This window comes from Enoplosus armatus, chromosome 11 (assembly GCF_043641665.1).
Source record: "Enoplosus armatus isolate fEnoArm2 chromosome 11, fEnoArm2.hap1, whole genome shotgun sequence".
Taxonomy (NCBI): Eukaryota; Metazoa; Chordata; class Actinopteri; order Centrarchiformes; family Enoplosidae; genus Enoplosus; species Enoplosus armatus.
In genome coordinates this window covers 24332315-24351043 of record NC_092190.1, presented here as the reverse complement: position 1 = coordinate 24351043, position 18729 = coordinate 24332315, and the positions used below count along the sequence as shown (strand labels likewise).

Here is an 18729-nt window from a genome sequence, read left to right as displayed (position 1 = left end):
AGGAGAGGACCCTGGACTTACTGTATGCTAACGTTAAGCATGCATACAGCTCCTCCCCCCTCTGGGTAGGTCAGACCACAACCTAGTGCACCTCAACCCCTGTTATGTGCCTCTAGTCAAGAGCCAGCCTGCAACCACGAGGACAGTGAGGAGATGGTCAGAGGAGGCTTATGAGACACTTCAGGGATGTTTTGAGGTGACTGACTGGCAGGCGCTCTGTGAGCCGCATGGAGAGGACATTGATGGGCTCACAGAGTGCATCACGGACTACATCAACTTCTGTGTGGACTCCACTGTCCCAGCAAGGACTGTCCATTGTTATTCAAATAACAAGCCATGGGTGACAAAGGACATCAAGGCCATACTGAACAAAAAGAAGAGGGCCTTCAGAGCTGGCAACAGAGACGAGGTGAGAACGATCCAGGGGGAACTGAAGGTAAAGATCAGGGAGGCCAAGGAGAAGTACAGGAGGAAGCTGGAGTGGAAACTCCAGCAGAACAACACCAGAGAGGTCTGGAGTGGAATGAGGACTATCACGGGTTACAGGCCGACCAACAACAGAGGAGCTGAAGGCAGTGTGGACCGGGCCAACGAACTGAATCTGTTTTTCAACAGATTTGACTCTGTGGGCCCTGCTCAACCCCCCCATGACTCTTCTGCTGTCTGCCTCCAACCTTCACCTATTCCACTCCCCCCACCCCCTCCTGCTCCTCACAGCCCCCCACCCCCCTGTGAGATCTTTCCTCACACCTCGTCCCCCAGTCCCCAGGCTGACGGCACTCTTCAACCTGACGACACCACCCCTCCCCCACCGGTCACCTCTACAGTGTGCTTCACTGCCGACCATGTTAGAAGACAGCTGAGGAGACTCCACTCCAGCAAGGCTGCAGGCCCCGATGGTGTCAGCCCCAGGGTGCTTAAAGCCTGTGCCCCCCAGCTATGTGGAGTACTTCACCACGTCTTCAACATGAGCCTGAGTCTCCAGAGGGTCCCCGTGCTGTGGAAGACATCCTGCCTCGTTCCTGTTCCAAAGACGCCGCGTCCCAGTGGCTCCAAGGACTACAGACCCGTGGCACTGACCTCCCACATCATGAAGACCCTGGAGAGACTCGTCCTAGAGCAGCTCCGGCCCTTGGTCAAGCCACACTTGGACCCCCTTCAGTTCGCCTACCAGCCCCGACTTGGAGTGGAGGATGCCATCATCTACCTGCTCAACCGCGTCTACGCCCACCTGGATAAGCCGGCGAGCGCTGTGAGAGTCATGTTTTTTGACTTCTCCAGTGCGTTCAACACCATCCGCCCGGCTCTACTGGATGAGAAGCTGACGGAGATGCAGGTGGATGCCCCCCTCGTGTCCTGGATTGTCAACTACCTGACTGGCAGACCACAGTATGTGCGCTTACAACACTGTGTGTCAGACAGGGTGGTCAGCAACACCGGGGCCCCGCAGGGGACTGTCCTCTCTCCCTTCCTCTTCACCGCCTACACCACGGACTTCAGCTACTGCACAGAGACCTGCCATCTTCAGAAGTTTTCTGACGACTCAGCGATAGTTGGATGTATCAGCAAAGGTGATGAGGAGGAGTACAGGGCTGCTGTGGAGAACTTTGTCACATGGTGCGAGCAGAACCACCTGCAGCTCAACGTGACAAAAACAAAGGAACTGACTGTTGATCTGAGGAGGACCAAGGCGCCGATGACCCCTGTTTCCATCCAGGGGGTCAGTGTCGACATTGTAGAGGATTACAAGTACCTGGGAGTTCACATAGACAATAAACTGGACTGGGTAAAGAACACTAATGCCCTCTACAGGAAGGGCCAGAGCCGTCTCTACTTTCTGAGGCGGCTGAGGTCCTTCAACACCTGCCGGACTATGCTGAGGATGTTCTATGAGTCTGTGGTGGCCAGTGCTATCCTCTATGCTGTTGCATGCTGGGGCAGCAGGCTGAGGGTGGCGGACTCCAACAGACTAAACAAACTGATCCGCAAGGCCAGTGACGTTGTGGGGGTGCAGCTGGACTCTCTGACGGTGGTGTCAGAGAGGAGGACGCTGTCTAAACTGCGGGGCATCTTGGACAATGTTTCACATCCTCTCCATGACGTACTGGTCGGACACAAGAGCACCTTCAGTGGGAGACTCATTGCTCCCAAATGTACAACAGAGCGCCACAGGAAATCATTCCTGCCTGTGGCCATCAGACTGTTCAGCTCCTCCCTCTGAGTGTCAGACACTCAGGAAGAGACTGGAAATCTGTATCTATATCTACTTCATCTGTCATACACTACCTCACTATTTATTGTGATTGTTTAAGTGCAAACATGTATAGTGCAATATATATATAGTTATACACTACAGTGCAACACATCCATACATATATATACATTTTTACTGTATATATATATATTTTTTTACCTCACTCACTTAAATACTGTAAATGTGTATATTTTTTATTTTATATTTCTTATTTTTATATTTTGTACATACCTTTAGTTCTAAATTATGCTATTTTCCTACTCTGGAATGGGAGCACCGGTACTGTACAATTTCCCCCCGGGGATCAATAAAGTATTTCTGATTCTGATTCTGATTCTGATTGCTAGCAGTTTAGCTAGCATCCTCTCCTCAACCTCCTCCTCCAGGGGGACAAGCCTGGAGCCAACAACAGACTCTGCCTTCTTGATGAGTTTCCTCAGTCTGTTGGCGTCCTTTGCTTTGACAGACTGATAGAACATCTGGAGCATCCTGTCGCATACATTGAAGGACCTGAGCTTCCTGAGGAAAAAAAGCCGGCTCAAGCCCTTCTTGTATACAGCATCCGTGTTGGTGGACCACTCCAGCTTGTTGTCCAGATGGACACCGAGGTATTTGTATGATGGAAGGATTTCCACATCCGTCCCACCGATGGAAACAGGAGAGGGTGGGGACTTGTTCCTCCTGAAGTCCACCACCATCTCCTTAGTCTTTGCCACGTTCAGCTGCAGGTGATTCTCCCCACACCATCCCACGAAGCGGTCCACCAGGTCCCTGTACTCCTCCTCCCGTCCACTCTCCACACATCCTACTATGGCCGTGTCATCTGAGAACTTCTGCAGATGACAGGACTCTGTGCAGTGTTTGAAGTCTGCAGTGTAGGTGGTAAAGAGAAAGGGAGATAAGACAGTTCCCTGGGGGGCTCCGATGTTGCTGATCAGACGGTCAGACACACGGCCCTGTAGTCTTACGAACTGTGGTCTGCCCGTCAGATAGCTGTGGATCCATGCGACGAGGGGAGCGTCCACCTGCATGTCCTCCAGCTTGGCCTTCAGCAGTGTGGGCTGGATGGTATTGAAGGCACTGGAGAAGTCAAAGAACATGATGCGGGCTGTGTTGTTGGGTCTGTCCCGTGATGAGTAGGCCCTCTGCAGCAGATAGATTATAGCATCATCAACCCCCACACGGGGCTGGTATGCAAATTGCAGTGGGTCTTGTGATGGGCACACCTGTGGTCTAAGGTGTGCAAGGACCAGTCTCTCCATGACCTTCATTATGTGGGAGGTCAGTGCTATGGGCCTGTAATCGTTCAGTGCTGTAGGGCGGCTTTTCTTGGGCACTGGGACCAGGCAGGATGTTTTCCATAACACTGGAACTCTCTGAAGGTTCAGGCTTAGGTTAAAGAGATGCTGGAGGACTCCACCAAGCTGGCTGGAGCATGCCTTCGGCACGAGAGGGCTGATGCCATCCGGTCCAGCAGCTTGTCCCTGGCTGAGCCTCTTTAGCTCTCTCGTCACCTGGCTGTGATGTGTAGTCCGGTGTGGGTGGTGGGGGATGAGGCAGAGTCTTTGATGGGTGTTAGCAGTGGGGTGATAATGGGTGGTGGGGGGTGCAAGTCAGAGGGGTGTCTGCTGTAGAGGTGTGAGGGGGGAAGTGAGGTGGAGTTCAGGCTCCCAGGAGCCATGGAGGGGCTACTGGGGGTGGGGGTGGTGGAGTCAAACCTGTTGAAAAACTGGTTTAACTCATTGTCTCTTTCAGCGTTCCCCTCAGCAGTGCTCCCCCCACCTTTCTTCTGAAGGCCGGTGATCTCTCTCATCCCACTCCACACCTCTTTGGCCTTGTTCCTCTCCAGCTTCTCCTCCAGTTTCCTGCTGTAGGCATCCTTGCTTTCCTTTAGTCTGTGATTCAGTTCTCTTTCTACTCGCTTGAGCTCAGTGCGATCCCCTGCTCTGAAAGCCCTCTTCTTTTCATTGAGAAGAGCCTTCAGGTCTCTAGTTACCTAGGGTTTGTTGTTAGGGTAGAGGGGATGGAGTTGTCCACACAGAACCCAATGTTCTCCGAGACACAGTCTGTCAGGCCATCAATGTCCTCACCATGTGGTTCAAACAGGGCAATACAGTCAGTGGCCTCCAGTGCGCCACGCAGTGACTCCATGGCCTCATGAGACCATTTCCTCACTGTCCTCACTGTAGCTGGTTGCTGCTGAACCACAGGCTTGTATGATGGTGTGAGCAGGACGAGGTTGTGGTCTGATCTGTCCAGTGGGGGGAGGGCAGTGGAGCTGTATGCATCCCTGATATTCGCATACAGCAAGTCCAAAGTCTTATTTTCTCTTGTATGGAATTTAACGTAACATAACCATGACTTACCTTTCCAAAGGGGTGAAAATCACTACAAGTCCACCACGTACTAGAGTGCGGTGTATGAAAGGCAAGACATAGAGGGTTGTGATGAGTTTTGCAGGCTGGCTAGTTTGGTAGCTAACATTAGCTAACATGAGTTGCGATGACTCCTCTGCTCCACTAGGTGTCCTTCTGTCTTCTGTTGTTTTTCGTTTTGTTTTGCAGGATCCAGGTCAGGTCGGAGGGTCATCATTTCCTTCATGAACCACACCTGGACCCGGTGTGATGCTGTATAAAAACGTCACCACTTCCCCATAGACTGGTCTCCACCATCGTGGACACGGTTGTCTTTTGCTTTATTATTTCTTGTTTTCACATCTTTTTCTGTTTTGTTAGCACGTTGTAAATAAACACACCTGCTCGTTGTTTAAAAACCTGTTTCGTCTCCCTTCCGGGTCGTAGCTTAAGAGCCGGGCTATGACAGTCTACATGAAACTACAGGAACATCGTACTAATCATGTCGTCATTCATCTCGTAGTTGGTTGGCTCCAGGATTAAAACTCTTTCTGAAATGATTTTCTGAAACGACAAATTCACCTCCAGAGCCATCCAAAAAGTGGGCGGTCATACTAGGACATACTATGTTAGAAAAAGGAGTAACTTCAACACATTGATCAGTCATGACATTGTTGAAGCTGCTGTTACTCTTTACTGTGTGTCAGTCATAGAAACACATTCTTACATTAAACACCATCCAATGATCAGAGGAGTCACTCATCTTCAGGATTATTACACAAGAAATGAGAAACTAATCAGTCATGAGTGATACATCAGTTCACTTTGGCTGGACAGAACAACCTCCTGAGGTGTTTATAAATTTCTTTCATTTTCAGTCCATACATGATTGGATTAAAGAGAGGATGATATAAAACGATTTGTAAGTTCATTATTAAATGCACAGTCTTTGGAAAATTAGATTCCAGTCCAACTGTAATGACATCATACACACACAAACAGGAAAAGTTTAACAAAACTATCAGGTGGGGTAAACAGGTCTGTGCAGCTTTTTTCCTGACTTCTCTACTACTTCGATAGGATATTATGAGTATCCTGGTGTATGTAAGAAATATGAAAAGCACAGGGAGAAGTGCAACATTAAGCAGTATGATCATATCTTGTATGAAATGTGCTTTTGAGATCACACATTGAAGTTTGTAAACTGTGTTATTGCAAAAAACTCCTTTTAAAATAAAGCTACAGAGTTCTTCTTTGGCGCTCAAAGCAGTTGCCACAGTGACCTGAGAGGCAGGTAGAGTCCAGGCTAAAACCAAGAAAATACTGACAGTGGTTTTCCTCATGATAGTTGGATATTGCAGAGGTTTACATATAGACACATACCTGTCATAGGACATGGCTGCCAGCAGTAAGAACTCTGAACCGCCTAAACAGTAAAATACATGAAATTGGAAGAGACAGGCTGAATATGATATGATCTGTTTCTCAGATAAAAAGTCGATCAGAAGCTTTGGGTAGACCACAGTGCTGAAAAGAACAGAGTTGATTAACAAAGCTGCAATGAAGATGTACATAGGCTCATGGAGGTTTTGGTGAATCCAGATAATATACACAATGGTAGAATTACTGCATATTATTAGAATATATACTGTGAACATAATCACAAAATAAACATATCTGTATTTGTGAACTTCCACATGCCCTCCAAAAGTTATATATGTTCCATTTAATTCATTATCCATTAAGACTGTCAAAGATTAAGACTCAATATTAATAAGTAAAACAAACTATGTGAATAAAAGAGGTGGATTGTAATAATATTATGTAATAAAAACTAATATGGATCAATGAAAACTGAGAAAAGAACTGTCACTCAATAAACATGTCACCTGTACTTGAGAGTCTTTCATTTACAGTTAGCTGACCTAAAGACACACTTAGAAGTTTCATCTCCAGAACTGTTTGAGTCTGTGGAGTGTGTTTATCATATTACTTCACCCCCCCATGGATCTCATTGAAGTCCGTACCAACAACGGCTGACATGCATCAAACTCTAGAGACTCTTGTAAGCAGGGTTGCTCAGCAGTTTGGGAAACTTTGTGTTTCAGGAGACCCAGAGGCTGGGGTTGGAAAATGTGATCGCAAAGTCTTTTGCTAATTGGTCAAAAGTTTGGAAGAGATAATGTTTACATGTTGCAGGAGTCCCAAAGCCAGGAAGGGGACATTGGACTCACCTGGAGAACAGGTGCCATAATGTCATACCCATCCAAGGTAGACTTACCACGAACTATGAGATTGTGAAACAAGGGTATATGCTCCTGTAGAAGCCAAAAGTCCGTATGATATCAACTTCGTTTTAAGAAAAACATATTTTACTTGCTGTGTCATAGAGAAGTACTACACTACCCACAATCCTAAAGTGTAACAGCGAAGTCTCTGATTGATGGAGCTCACTGTTACCATGGAAATGTTTACCGCACCAGCAACCTCACAAATGGCTAGTGAGTCACTGCTACCACTGAACTCTACAATCACTTACGTTACGTTTACCACAGAATAGGTAGATAGATAGATAACTTTATTCATCCCCAAAGGGAAATTAAATTGTCATAGCAGCCAAAACACAAAATACACAAGAAATATAAGAACAAATACACAAAGAAAATTATACAAAAACGTACATTAGCCAGCAAAGTCTAAAATAAATAAATAGGTGCACAAGTAGTCAGGAGGTGGTGGCAGATAATACAGACACAAGCATACATACACAGAATAGAATGATATATAATATCAATATAGTGTATGTTATGTGATGACTGTGTAGGCTTAATATATATATGATATATATTCAAAGTGTGAGGGTGCAGTGAGGTAGTGCAGAAAGTCCGGTTCAGTCCAGTTCTGTGAGGACCGGTCTGGCAGAGGCAGATGTATTAAAAAGTCTGACAGCAGTAGGGACAGCACAGTTGGATGAGTCTGCTGCTGAAGCTGCTCCTCAGTTTGTCCACTGTGTTATGGAGGGGGTGGGAGGTGTTGTCCATGATTGCTAGCAGTTTAGCTAGCATCCTCTCCTCAACCACCTCCTCCAGGGGGACAAGCCTGGAGCCAACAACAGACTCTGCCTTCTTGGTGAGTTTCCTCAGTCTGTTGGCGTCCTTTGCTTTGATCCCTGCACCCCAGCAGGTCGCAGCAAAGTAGATGGTGCTCGCTACAACAGACTGATAGAACATCTGGAGCATCCTGTCGCATACATTGAAGGACCTGAGCTTCCTGAGGAAAAAAAGCCGGCTCAAGCCCTTTTTGTATACAGCATCCGTGTTGGTGGACCACTCCAGCTTGTTGTCCAGATGGACACCGAGGTATTTGTATGATGGAACGATTTCCACATCCGTCCCACCGATGGAAACAGGAGAGGGTGGGGACTTGTTCCTCCTGAAGTCCACCACCATCTCCTTAGTCTTTGCCACGTTCAGCTGCAGGTGATTCTCCCCACACCATCCCACGAAGCGGTCCACCAGGTCCCTGTACTCCTCCTCCCGTCCACTCTCCACACATCCTACTATGGCCGTGTCATCTGAGAACTTCTGCAGATGACAGGACTCTGTGCAGTGTTTGAAGTCTGCAGTGTAGGTGGTAAAGAGAAAGGGAGATAAGACAGTTCCCTGGGGGGCTCCGATGTTGCTGATCAGACGGTCAGACACACGGCCCTGTAGTCTTACGAACTGTGGTCTGCCCGTCAGATAGCTGTGGATCCATGCGACGAGGGGAGCGTCCACCTGCATGTCCTCCAGCTTGGCCTTCAGCAGTGTGGGCTGGATGGTATTGAAGGCACTGGAGAAGTCAAAGAACATGATGCGGGCTGTGTTGTTGGGTCTGTCCCGTGATGAGTAGGCCCTCTGCAGCAGATAGATTATAGCATCATCAACCCCCACACGGGGCTGGTATGCAAATTGCAGTGGGTCTTGTGATGGGCACACCTGTGGTCTAAGGTGTGCAAGGACCAGTCTCTCCATGACCTTCATTATGTGGGAGGTCAGTGCTATGGGCCTGTAATCGTTCAGTGCTGTAGGGCGGCTTTTCTTGGGCACTGGGACCAGGCAGGATGTTTTCCATAACACTGGAACTCTCTGAAGGTTCAGGCTTAGGTTAAAGAGATGCTGGAGGACTCCACCAAGCTGGCTGGAGCATGCCTTCAGCACGCGAGGGCTGATGCCATCCGGTCCAGCAGCTTGTCCCTGGCTGAGCCTCTTTAGCTCTCTCGTCACCTGGCTGTGATGTGTAGTCCGGTGTGGGTGGTGGGGGATGAGGCAGAGTCTTTGATGGGTGTTAGCAGTGGGGTGATAATGGGTGGTGGGGGGTGCAAGTCAGAGGGGTGTCTGCTGTAGAGGTGTGAGGGGGGAAGTGAGGTGGAGTTCAGGCTCCCAGGAGCCATGGAGGGGCTACTGGGGGTGGGGGTGGTGGAGTCAAACCTGTTGAAAAACTGGTTTAACTCATTGGCTCTTTCAGCGTTCCCCTCAGCAGCGCTCCCCCCACCTTTCTTCTGAAGGCCGGTGATCTCTCTCATCCCACTCCACACCTCTTTGGCCTTGTTCCTCTCCAGCTTCTCCTCCAGTTTCCTGCTGTAGGCATCCTTGCTTTCCTTTAGTCTGTGATTCAGTTCTCTTTCTACTCGCTTGAGCTCAGTGCGATCCCCTGCTCTGAAAGCCCTCTTCTTTTCATTGAGAAGAGCCTTCAGGTCTCTAGTTACCTAGGGTTTGTTGTTAGGGTAGAGGGGATGGAGTTGTCCACACAGAACCCAATGTACTCCGAGACACAGTCTGTCAGGCCATCAATGTCCTCACCATGTGGTTCAAACAGGGCAATACAGTCAGTGGCCTCCAGTGCGCCACGCAGTGACTCCATGGCCTCATGAGACCATTTCCTCACTGTCCTCACTGTAGCTGGATGCTGCTGAACCACAGGCTTGTATGATGGTGTGAGCAGGACGAGGTTGTGGTCTGATCTGTCCAGTGGGGGGAGGGCAGTGGAGCTGTATGCATCCCTGATATTCGCATACAGCAAGTCCAAAGTCTTATTTTCTCTTGTATGGCATTTAACATAACATAACCATGACTTACCTTTCCAAAGGGGTGAAAATCACTACAAGTCCACCACGTACTGGAGTGCGGTGTATGAAAGGCAAGACATAGAGGGTTGTGATGAGTTTTGCAGGCTGGCTAGTTTGGTAGCTAACATTAGCTAACATGAGTTGCGATGACTCCTCTGCTCCACTAGGTGTCCTTCTGTCTTCTGTTGTTTTTCGTTTTGTTTTGCAGGATCCAGGTCAGGTCGGAGGGTCATCATTTCCTTCATGAACCACACCTGGACCCGGTGTGATGCAGTATAAAAACATCACCACTTCCCCATAGACTGGTCTCCACCATTGTGGACACGGTTGTCTTTTGCTTTGTTATTTCTTGTTTTCACATCTTTTTCTGTTTTGTTAGCACGTTGTAAATAAACACACCTGCTCGTTGTTTAAAAACCCGTTTCGTCTCCCTTCCGGGTCGTAGCTTAAGAGCCGGGCTATGACAGTCTACATGTTACAGTCGCTCCTGTTTGTTTTCTTCTTTTTCTTACTTTTCTCCTTTATTTCTTTGTTTAACTCAGAACTTTTTTAAGTACTGACTTTTGAAGTTGTGTCCTCTTCCAACATGCTGGTGGAGAGAGTTCTGGTACTTCTTTTTCACTCTGGAATTACTTTCATTCAAACATCGGACGGTCGCGCAGCAACTTCTAGGCCGCATTGTTTACTCCGGAGATCAGCTGATCGCTCTGAAGCCGGCCGGCTTGGAGACCAGATCATCGGAGATCCCCGCTGAAATCTGGAGAAAAACACGCAGAGGATGCAGAGGGGGAACGAAGCGACGAGGGAAGAGAGTTGGGTCGAGACAGCAGAGGTTTATGGAGAAAGGGAGATATAAGCCGTGTCTCCCCTCTCTCGTCATGGGCAACGTGAGATCGCTGGCAAACAAGATGGACGAGCTGACGGCGCTGGCCAGGAGTCAGAGGGAGTACCGGGAGTGTAGTTTAATGTGCTTTACGGAGACATGGCTGCACCAGGACATTCCCGACGACAACGTATCCATCGACGGCTTTCAGACCGTCCGGGCCGACAGGGATTGCACCGGGAGCGGTAAGCGTAAAGGAGGGGGACTTGCCGTTCTCGTTAACAACCGGTGGTGCAATCCTTCCCACATCACCATCAAGGATCGTGTCTGTTGCCCGGACATTGAACTGTTGGCTGTTGGACTCAGGCCGTATTATTTGCCCAGGGAATTCTCACATGCCATTGTTGTGACTGTTTACATCCCCCCCTCTGCCAACCCGAAGTCGGCGTGTGACGTCATTCACTCCGCCATAGCCCGTTTACAGACTCAACACCTGAATGCACTCATTGCCATTTCGGGTGACTTCAACCACGTCACCATGGCTAGGACACTTCCCACCTTCACACAGTATGTGAGCTGTCCCACTAGAGAGGAGAGGACCCTGGACTTATTGTATGCTAACGTTAAGGATGCATACAGCACCTCTCCCCTCCCCCCTCTGGGTAGGTCAGACCACAACCTAGTGCACCTCAACCCCTGTTATGTGCCTCTAGTCAAGAGCCAGCCTGCAACCACGAGGACAGTGAGGAGATGGTCGGAGGAGGCTTATGAGACACTTCAGGGATGTTTTGAGGTGACTGACTGGCAGGCACTCTGTGAGCCGCATGGAGAGGACATTGATGGGCTCACAGAGTGCATCACGGACTACATCAACTTCTGTGTGGACTCCACTGTCCCAGCAAGGACTGTCCATTGTTATTCTAACAACAAGCCATGGGTGACAAAGGACATCAAGGCCATACTGAACAAAAAGAAGAGGGCCCTCAGAGCTGGCAACAGAGACGAGGTGAGAACGATCCAGGGGGAACTGAAGGTAAAGATCAGGGAGGCCAAGGAGAAGTACAGGAGGAAGCTGGAGTGGAAACTCCAGCAGAACAACACCAGAGAGGTCTGGAGTGGAATGAGGACCATCACGGGTTACAGGCCGAGCAACAACAGAGGAGCTGAAGGCAGTGTGGACCGGGCCAACGAACTGAATCTGTTTTTCAACAGATTTGACAGCTGAGGAGACTCCACTCCAGCAAGGCTGCAGGCCCCGATGGTGTCAGCCCCAGGGTGCTTAAAGCCTGTGCCCCCCAGCTATGTGGAGTACTTCACCACGTCTTCAACATGAGCCTGAGTCTTCAGAGGGTCCCCGTGCTGTGGAAGACGTCCTGCCTCGTTCCTGTTCCAAAGACGCCGCGTCCCAGTGGCTCCAAGGACTACAGACCCGTGGCACTGACCTCCCACATCATGAAGACCCTGGAGAGACTCGTCCTAGAGCAGCTCCGGCCCTTGGTCAAGCCACACTTGGACCCCCTTCAGTTCGCCTACCAGCCCCGACTTGGAGTGGAGGATGCCATCATCTACCTGCTCAACCGCGTCTACGCCCACCTGGATAAGCCGGCGAGCGCTGTGAGAGTCATGTTTTTTGACTTCTCCAGTGCGTTCAACACCATCCGCCCGGCTCTACTGGGTGAGAAGCTGACGGAGATGCAGGTGGATGCCCCCCTCGTGTCCTGGATTGTCAACTACCTGACTGGCAGACCACAGTATGTGCGCTTACAACACTGTGTGTCAGACAGGGTGGTCAGCAACACCGGGGCCCCGCAGGGGACTGTCCTCTCCCCCTTCCTCTTCACCATCTACACCACGGACTTCAGCTACTGCACTGAGACCTGCCATCTTCAGAAGGTTTCTGATGACTCAGCAATAGTTGGATGTATCAGTAAGGGTGATGAAGAGGAGTACAGGGCTGCTGTGGAGAACTTTGTCACATGGTGCAAGCAGAACCACCTGCAGCTCAACGTGACAAAAACAAAGGAACTGACTGTTGATCTGAGGAGGACCAAGGCGCCGATGACCCCTGTTTCCATCCAGGGGGTCAGTGTCGACATTGTAGAGGATTACAAGTACCTGGGAGTTCACATAGACAATAAACTGGACTGGGTAAAGAACACTAATGCTCTCTACAGGAAGGGCCAGAGCCGTCTCTACTTTCTGAGGCGGCTGAGGTCCTTCAACATCTGCTGGACTATGCTGAGGATGTTCTATGAGTCTGTGGTGGCCAGTGCTATCCTCTATGCTGTTGCATGCTGGGGCAGCAGGCTGAGGGTGGCGAACTCCAACAGACTAAACAAACTGATCCGCAAGGCCAGTGACGTTGTGGGGGTGCAGCTGGACTCTCTGACGGTGGTGTCAGAGAGGAGGACGCTGTCTAAACTGCGGGGCATCTTGGACAATGTTTCACATCCTCTCCATGACGTACTGGTCGGACACAAGAGCAGCTTCAGTGGGAGACTCATTCCTCCCAAATGTCCAACAGATCGACACAGGAAATCATTCCTGCCTGTGGCCATCAAACTGTTCAACTCCTCCCTCTGAGGGTCAGACACTCAGGAAGAGACTGGAAATCTGTATCTACCTCACCTGTTCATACACCACCTCACTATTTATTCTAAATGTTTAAGTGCAATACATATATAGTCACACACTTTAGTGCAACACATACATACATATACATTGTTATTGTATATATTTTTACCTCATTTCACTTAAATACTGTAAATGTGTATATTTTGTATTTTGTATTTCTTATTTTTATATTTTGTACTTTATATATATTTTGTATTTTATATTTTGTACATACTCTTAGTTCTAAATTATGCGACTTTCTACTCTTGAATGGGAGCACCGGTACTGTGCAATTTCCCCCCGGGGATCAATAAAGTATTTCTGATTCTGGTTGGCTCCAGGATTAAAACTCTTTCTGAAATGATTTTCTGAAACGACAAATTCACCTCCAGAGCCATCCAAAAAGTGGGCGGTCATACTAGGACATACTATGTTAGAAAAAGGAGTAACTTCAACACATTGATCAGTCATGACATTGTTGAAGCTGCTGTTACTCTTTACTGTGTGTCAGTCATAGAAACACATTCTTACATTAAACACCATCCAATGATCAGAGGAGTCACTTATCTTCAGGATTATTACACAAGAAATGAGAAACTAATCAGTCATGAGTGATACATCAGTTCACTTTGGCTGGACAGAACAACCTCCTGAGGTGTCTATAAATTTCTTTCATTTTCAGTCCATACATGATTGGATTAAAGAGAGGATGATATAAAACGATTTGTAGGTTCATTATTAAATGCACAGTCTTTGGAAAATTAGATTCCAGTCCAACTATAATGACATCATACACACACAAACAGGAAAAGTTTAACAAAACTATCAGGTGGGGTAAACAGGTCTGTGCAGCTTTTTTCCTGACTTCTCTACTACTTCGATAGGATATTATGAGTATCCTGGTGTATGTAAGAAATATGAAAAGCACAGGGAGAAGTGCAACATTAAGCAGTATGATCATATCTCGTATAAAACGTGCTTTTGAGATCACACATTGAAGTTTGTAAACTGTGTTATTGCAAAAAACTCCTTTTAAAATAAAGCTACAGAGTTCTTCTTTGGCGCTCAAAGCAGTTGGCACAGTGAGCTGAGAGGCAGGTAGAGTCCAGGCTAAAACCAAGAAAATACTGACAGTGGTTTTCCTCATGATAGTTGGATATTGCAGAGGTTTACATATAGACACATACCTGTCATAGGACATGGCTGCCAGCAGTAAGAACTCTGAACCGCCTAAACAGTAAAATACATGAAATTGGAAGAGACAGGCGGAATATGATATGATCTGTTTCTCAGATAACAAGTCGATCAGAAGCTTTGGGTAGACCACAGTGCTGAAAAGAACAGAGTTGATTAACAAAGCTGCAATGAAGATGTACATAGGCTCATGGAGGTTTTGGTGAATCCAGATAATATACACAATGGTAGAATTACTGCATATTATTAGAATATATACTGTGAACATAATCACAAAATAAACATATCTGTATTTGTGAACTTCCACATGCCCTCCAAAAGTTATATATGTTCCATTTAATTCATTATCCATTAAGACTGTCAAAGACTAAGACTCAATATTAATAAGTAAAACAAACTATGTGAATAAAAGAGGTGGATTGTAATAATATTTTGTAATAAAAACTAATATGGATCAGTGAAAACTGAGAAAAGAACTGTCACTCAATAAACATGTCACCTGTACTTGAGAGTCTTTCATTTACAGTTAGCTGACCTAAAGACACACTTAGAAGTTTCATCTCCAGAATTCACAACTGAACTGTTTGAGTCTGTGGAGTGTGTTTATCATATTACTTCACCCCCCCATGGATCTCATTGAAGTCCGTACCAACAACGGCTGACATGCATCAAACTCTAGAGACTCTTGTAAGCAGGGTTGCTCAGCAGTTTGGAAAACTTTGTGTTTCAGGAGACCCAGAGGCTGGGGTTGGAAAATGTGATCGCAAAGTCTTTTGCTAATTGGTCAAAAGTTTGGAAGAGATAATGTTTACATGTTGCAGGAGTCCCAAAGCCAGGAAGGGGACATTGGACTCACCTGGAGAACAGGTGCCATAATGTCATACCCATCCAAGGTAGACTTACCACGAACTATGAGATTGTGAAACAAGGGTATATGCTCCTGTAGAAGCCAAAAGTCCGTATGATATCAACTTCGTTTTAAGAAAAACATATTTTACTTGCTGTGTCATAGAGAAGTACTACACTACCCACAATCCCAAAGTGTAACAGCGACGTCTCAGATTGATGGAGCTCACTGTTACCATGGAAATGTTTACCGCACCAGCATCCTCACAAATGGCTAGTGAGTCACTGCTACCACTGAACTCTACAATCACTTACGTTACGTTTACCACAGAACAACCATGACTTACCTTTCCAAAGGGGTGAAAATCACTACAAGTCCACCACGTACTGGAGTGCGGTGTATGAAAGACAAGACATAGAGGGTTGTGATGAGTTTTGCAGGCTGGCTAGTTTGGTAGCTAACATTAACTAACACGAGTTGCGATGACTCCTCTGCTCCACTAGGTGTCCTTCTGTCTTCTGTTGTTTTTCGTTTTGTTTTGCAGGATCCAGGTCAGGTCGGAGGGTCATCATTTCCTTCATGAACCACACCTGGGCCCGATGTATCGCTGTATAAAAAACCATCGTGTACATGGTTGTCTTTTGCTTTGTTATTTCTTGTTTTCTCATCTCTTTCTTTTTTGTTAGCACGTTGTAAATACATTTTTTTGGTCATTGTTTGGTCTCCCTTCCTGCTTAAGAGACTTCCTGTGACAAATGGGGGCTTGTCTGATTTTATGAATGAAACCGGTGGTCAGTGGAATGTGCTGTAGTGTCCACGTGACGTCGGAGGTTAGCAGGCCGTGCACCTCGTGTTGTGAGCGAGTTGTTTGGAGACATAGACGAAGGTGGTAAGTAAGCCGTTTTGCATTAATGTAGGAGCTGTGCTGTATAACAGGTCGCTTTCTTCTGCGGATGTGTGTTTGTGTCACCAGCTTGTTTTACACTGGTGATTGTGTGGCACTGAGTTCTGTTGGTCCTGGGCACGGCTGTAGTAAATTGTTATTCTGTCCGTGGTTAGGCCGAAGAGCGGGTTCCCTTTGGAATTCTCGGGAGCACGTCCGTAGCTGCAGGTGGGTCGCCAGGCTATGGTTGCTTTACCGGGCTATCGGGTTTCAGTACATAAATACCCGCCACAAGTAACACCTGAAGACTAGGGGGGAGCTGAGCTAGATTCTGGATAGGTAGTTAGAGGGACAAGGCTGCGGTGATGTGGTGGCTGTGAGTTGGGGCTGTTTGAGCTCAGCATGCCACGGGTAGGAATGATGGAGTGGCGACCTGCATCAGTTGGTGTGTTGTGGGCAGGAAAGTGGAGGCGTTATTCGAGAGTCATGGCTAGTGTAGAAGACTTTTTGAGAGTCTGAGGAGTTACTGGAGTGTTGTTCGCGGGCGCAATTGTTGGAAATCGCTGAGCTTTTCAAATTGGACATCGACAATAAGAGGTTGGTAGTTGATTCTGCAACAAACTGAAAGGGAAAAATTGGCTGTTGAGAAATTGAGGAGGGACGCAGAAATCAAAAGACTTGATATGGAGGAGCGGAGGTTAAGTTTAAGTGAACCTGATGCAGGTGCGGGCCAGGCCTTCCTTGCTGCTCCTGGTAGGGCTACTGCTGGTGTTTTTGATGTTGCAGATAATCTGTGCTTGGTTCCTCAGAGACACGTATACTTTTTTCACACTTTTTGTGCGGGCAGCTGAAGGTAGAGAGTGGTCAGATGCTGACCGCACATTACTTTTGCAGTGCGTGCTGACAGGCAGAGCGCAGGAAGCCTACTCAGCTCTCACGGTGGCTGAAAGTAAAGTTTATGTAACAGTCAAGGCTGCGGTGTTACGGGCGTATGAGTTGGTGCCTGAGGTGTATCGCCAGAAGTTCCGGACATGGGAGAAGTCCAGACGCGTGTTGAGTTTGCCAGGGACTTGGCTACTCATTTCAGTAGGTGGTTTACTGCATTGAAGGTTGAGTCTTACGATGCTTTGAGTGATTTGGTGGTTTTGGAGCAATTGAAAAATTCTGTTTCCAGTCACATTGGTCGTTTACATCAGTGAGCATAAAGTGATGACTGCTGCAAAGCCGCTGCGCTGGCCGATGAGTATGTGCTTATACACAGGGGTGGTCGTGAGCGCCGAGCTCGAGATGAAGCTGGTTACAGGGGGAATGGCAGCACCTTTCGTGCAACAGGTAACTGGGAGGAAGGAGCTGGTTCTCGCCTGGGTAGGCCAGAACGGGCTACACAAGGTCCGATGCAGTTTGACTCGACTAAAGTATGTAGCTTTTGCAAAGGCAGGGGGCACTGGAAAGCTGATTGTCCTAAAGCCAATGTTAGGCGTGGGAATAGTGGGGCGCAGGTTAAATCTGCTGCGTTTGCTGCTTCTGTTAAACATGTTAGGCCTGTCATTTCTCCCCGTCAGCAGGTGGAAACTGGAGTGAAAGGCAGCTTGGAGAAAAATTCGGAGAGACACTGGGGTGTTTAATTCATACATTGTGAGCTTTGTGCTGCCTTTTTCAAAGGAATCTGGTACGGGAGACCATGTTCTGATGCGGGTTATGGGCTTAACGGCGTTGGCTGTTCCACTGCATAGATTGGTGCTTAACTGTGGGTTGGTCGACATGGGTGTGCGGCCTGCACTGCCCATTGTGGGCGTAGACATCATTCTAGGGAATGACCTGGCTGGTAGCCGTGTGTGCGCCGATAATCAGGCCAGTGACGTTGTGGGGGTGGAGCTGGACTCTCTGACGGTAAACATGTGCCAGTGCTGATGTATATATATACACACACACTTATATTTTCACTTAAATACTGTAAACATGTATATTTTTATTTTGTATTTCTTATTTTTATGTTTTGTACATACTTTAGCTCTAAATTTATGCTACTTTCTAATCTTGAATGGGAGCACTGGGACTGTACAATTTCCCCCCTGGGATCAATAAAGTATTTCTGATTCTGACTTTTGGGCTGTTCTTTGGACTCTGATTCTTGCCTGTTCCTCGCCTTATCTGTTTACCTGTTCGGACTGCTTTCCCAGCTTTGACCACTGCCTGATCAGTATCCTGTAAGTCATTGTCCCCCTGGATTTGCTAAATAAATCCCCTGCACTGCATCTACTCTGCCCTGTGTCTGCTATTGGGCCCTATTCCTTGTGTTCCTTGCTGCCCGGCACCGCCATCCGTGACAGGTCTTGTGGGTTACTACCACAGCTTTTGTAAAAACTTCTCAACTGTGGTGGCTCCTTTGATGGATTTACTAAATCCATCCACTACATGAAACTACAGGAACATCGTACTAATCATGTCGACATTCATCTCGTAGTTGGTTGGCTCCAGGATTAAAACTCTTTCTGAAATGATTTTCAAAAAGTGGGCGGTCATACTAGGACATACTATGTTAGAAAAAGGAGAAACTTCAACACATTGATCAGTCATGACATTGTTGAAGCTGCTGTTACTCTTTACTGTGTGTCAGTCATAGAAACACATTCTTACATTAAACACCATCCAAT

The 18729-nt window shown here is 47.5% G+C and overlaps 2 protein-coding genes across 2 annotated transcripts; both read right to left on the bottom strand.

Annotated features, from left to right (window-relative positions):
• Positions 1-5423: 5423 nt before the first annotated feature.
• On the bottom strand, positions 5424-6350 carry LOC139292216 (olfactory receptor 6N2-like). Its single transcript, XM_070914442.1, has one exon. The coding sequence runs from the start codon at positions 6348-6350 to the stop codon at positions 5424-5426; it is 927 nt and encodes a 308-aa protein (XP_070770543.1).
• A 7420-nt stretch (positions 6351-13770) lies between these two features.
• LOC139292227 (olfactory receptor 6N2-like) lies at positions 13771-14700 on the bottom strand. The gene has a single exon (XM_070914468.1). The coding sequence runs from the start codon at positions 14695-14697 to the stop codon at positions 13771-13773; it is 927 nt and encodes a 308-aa protein (XP_070770569.1). The 5' UTR covers positions 14698-14700.
• Between the last annotated feature and the right edge of the window lie 4029 nt (positions 14701-18729).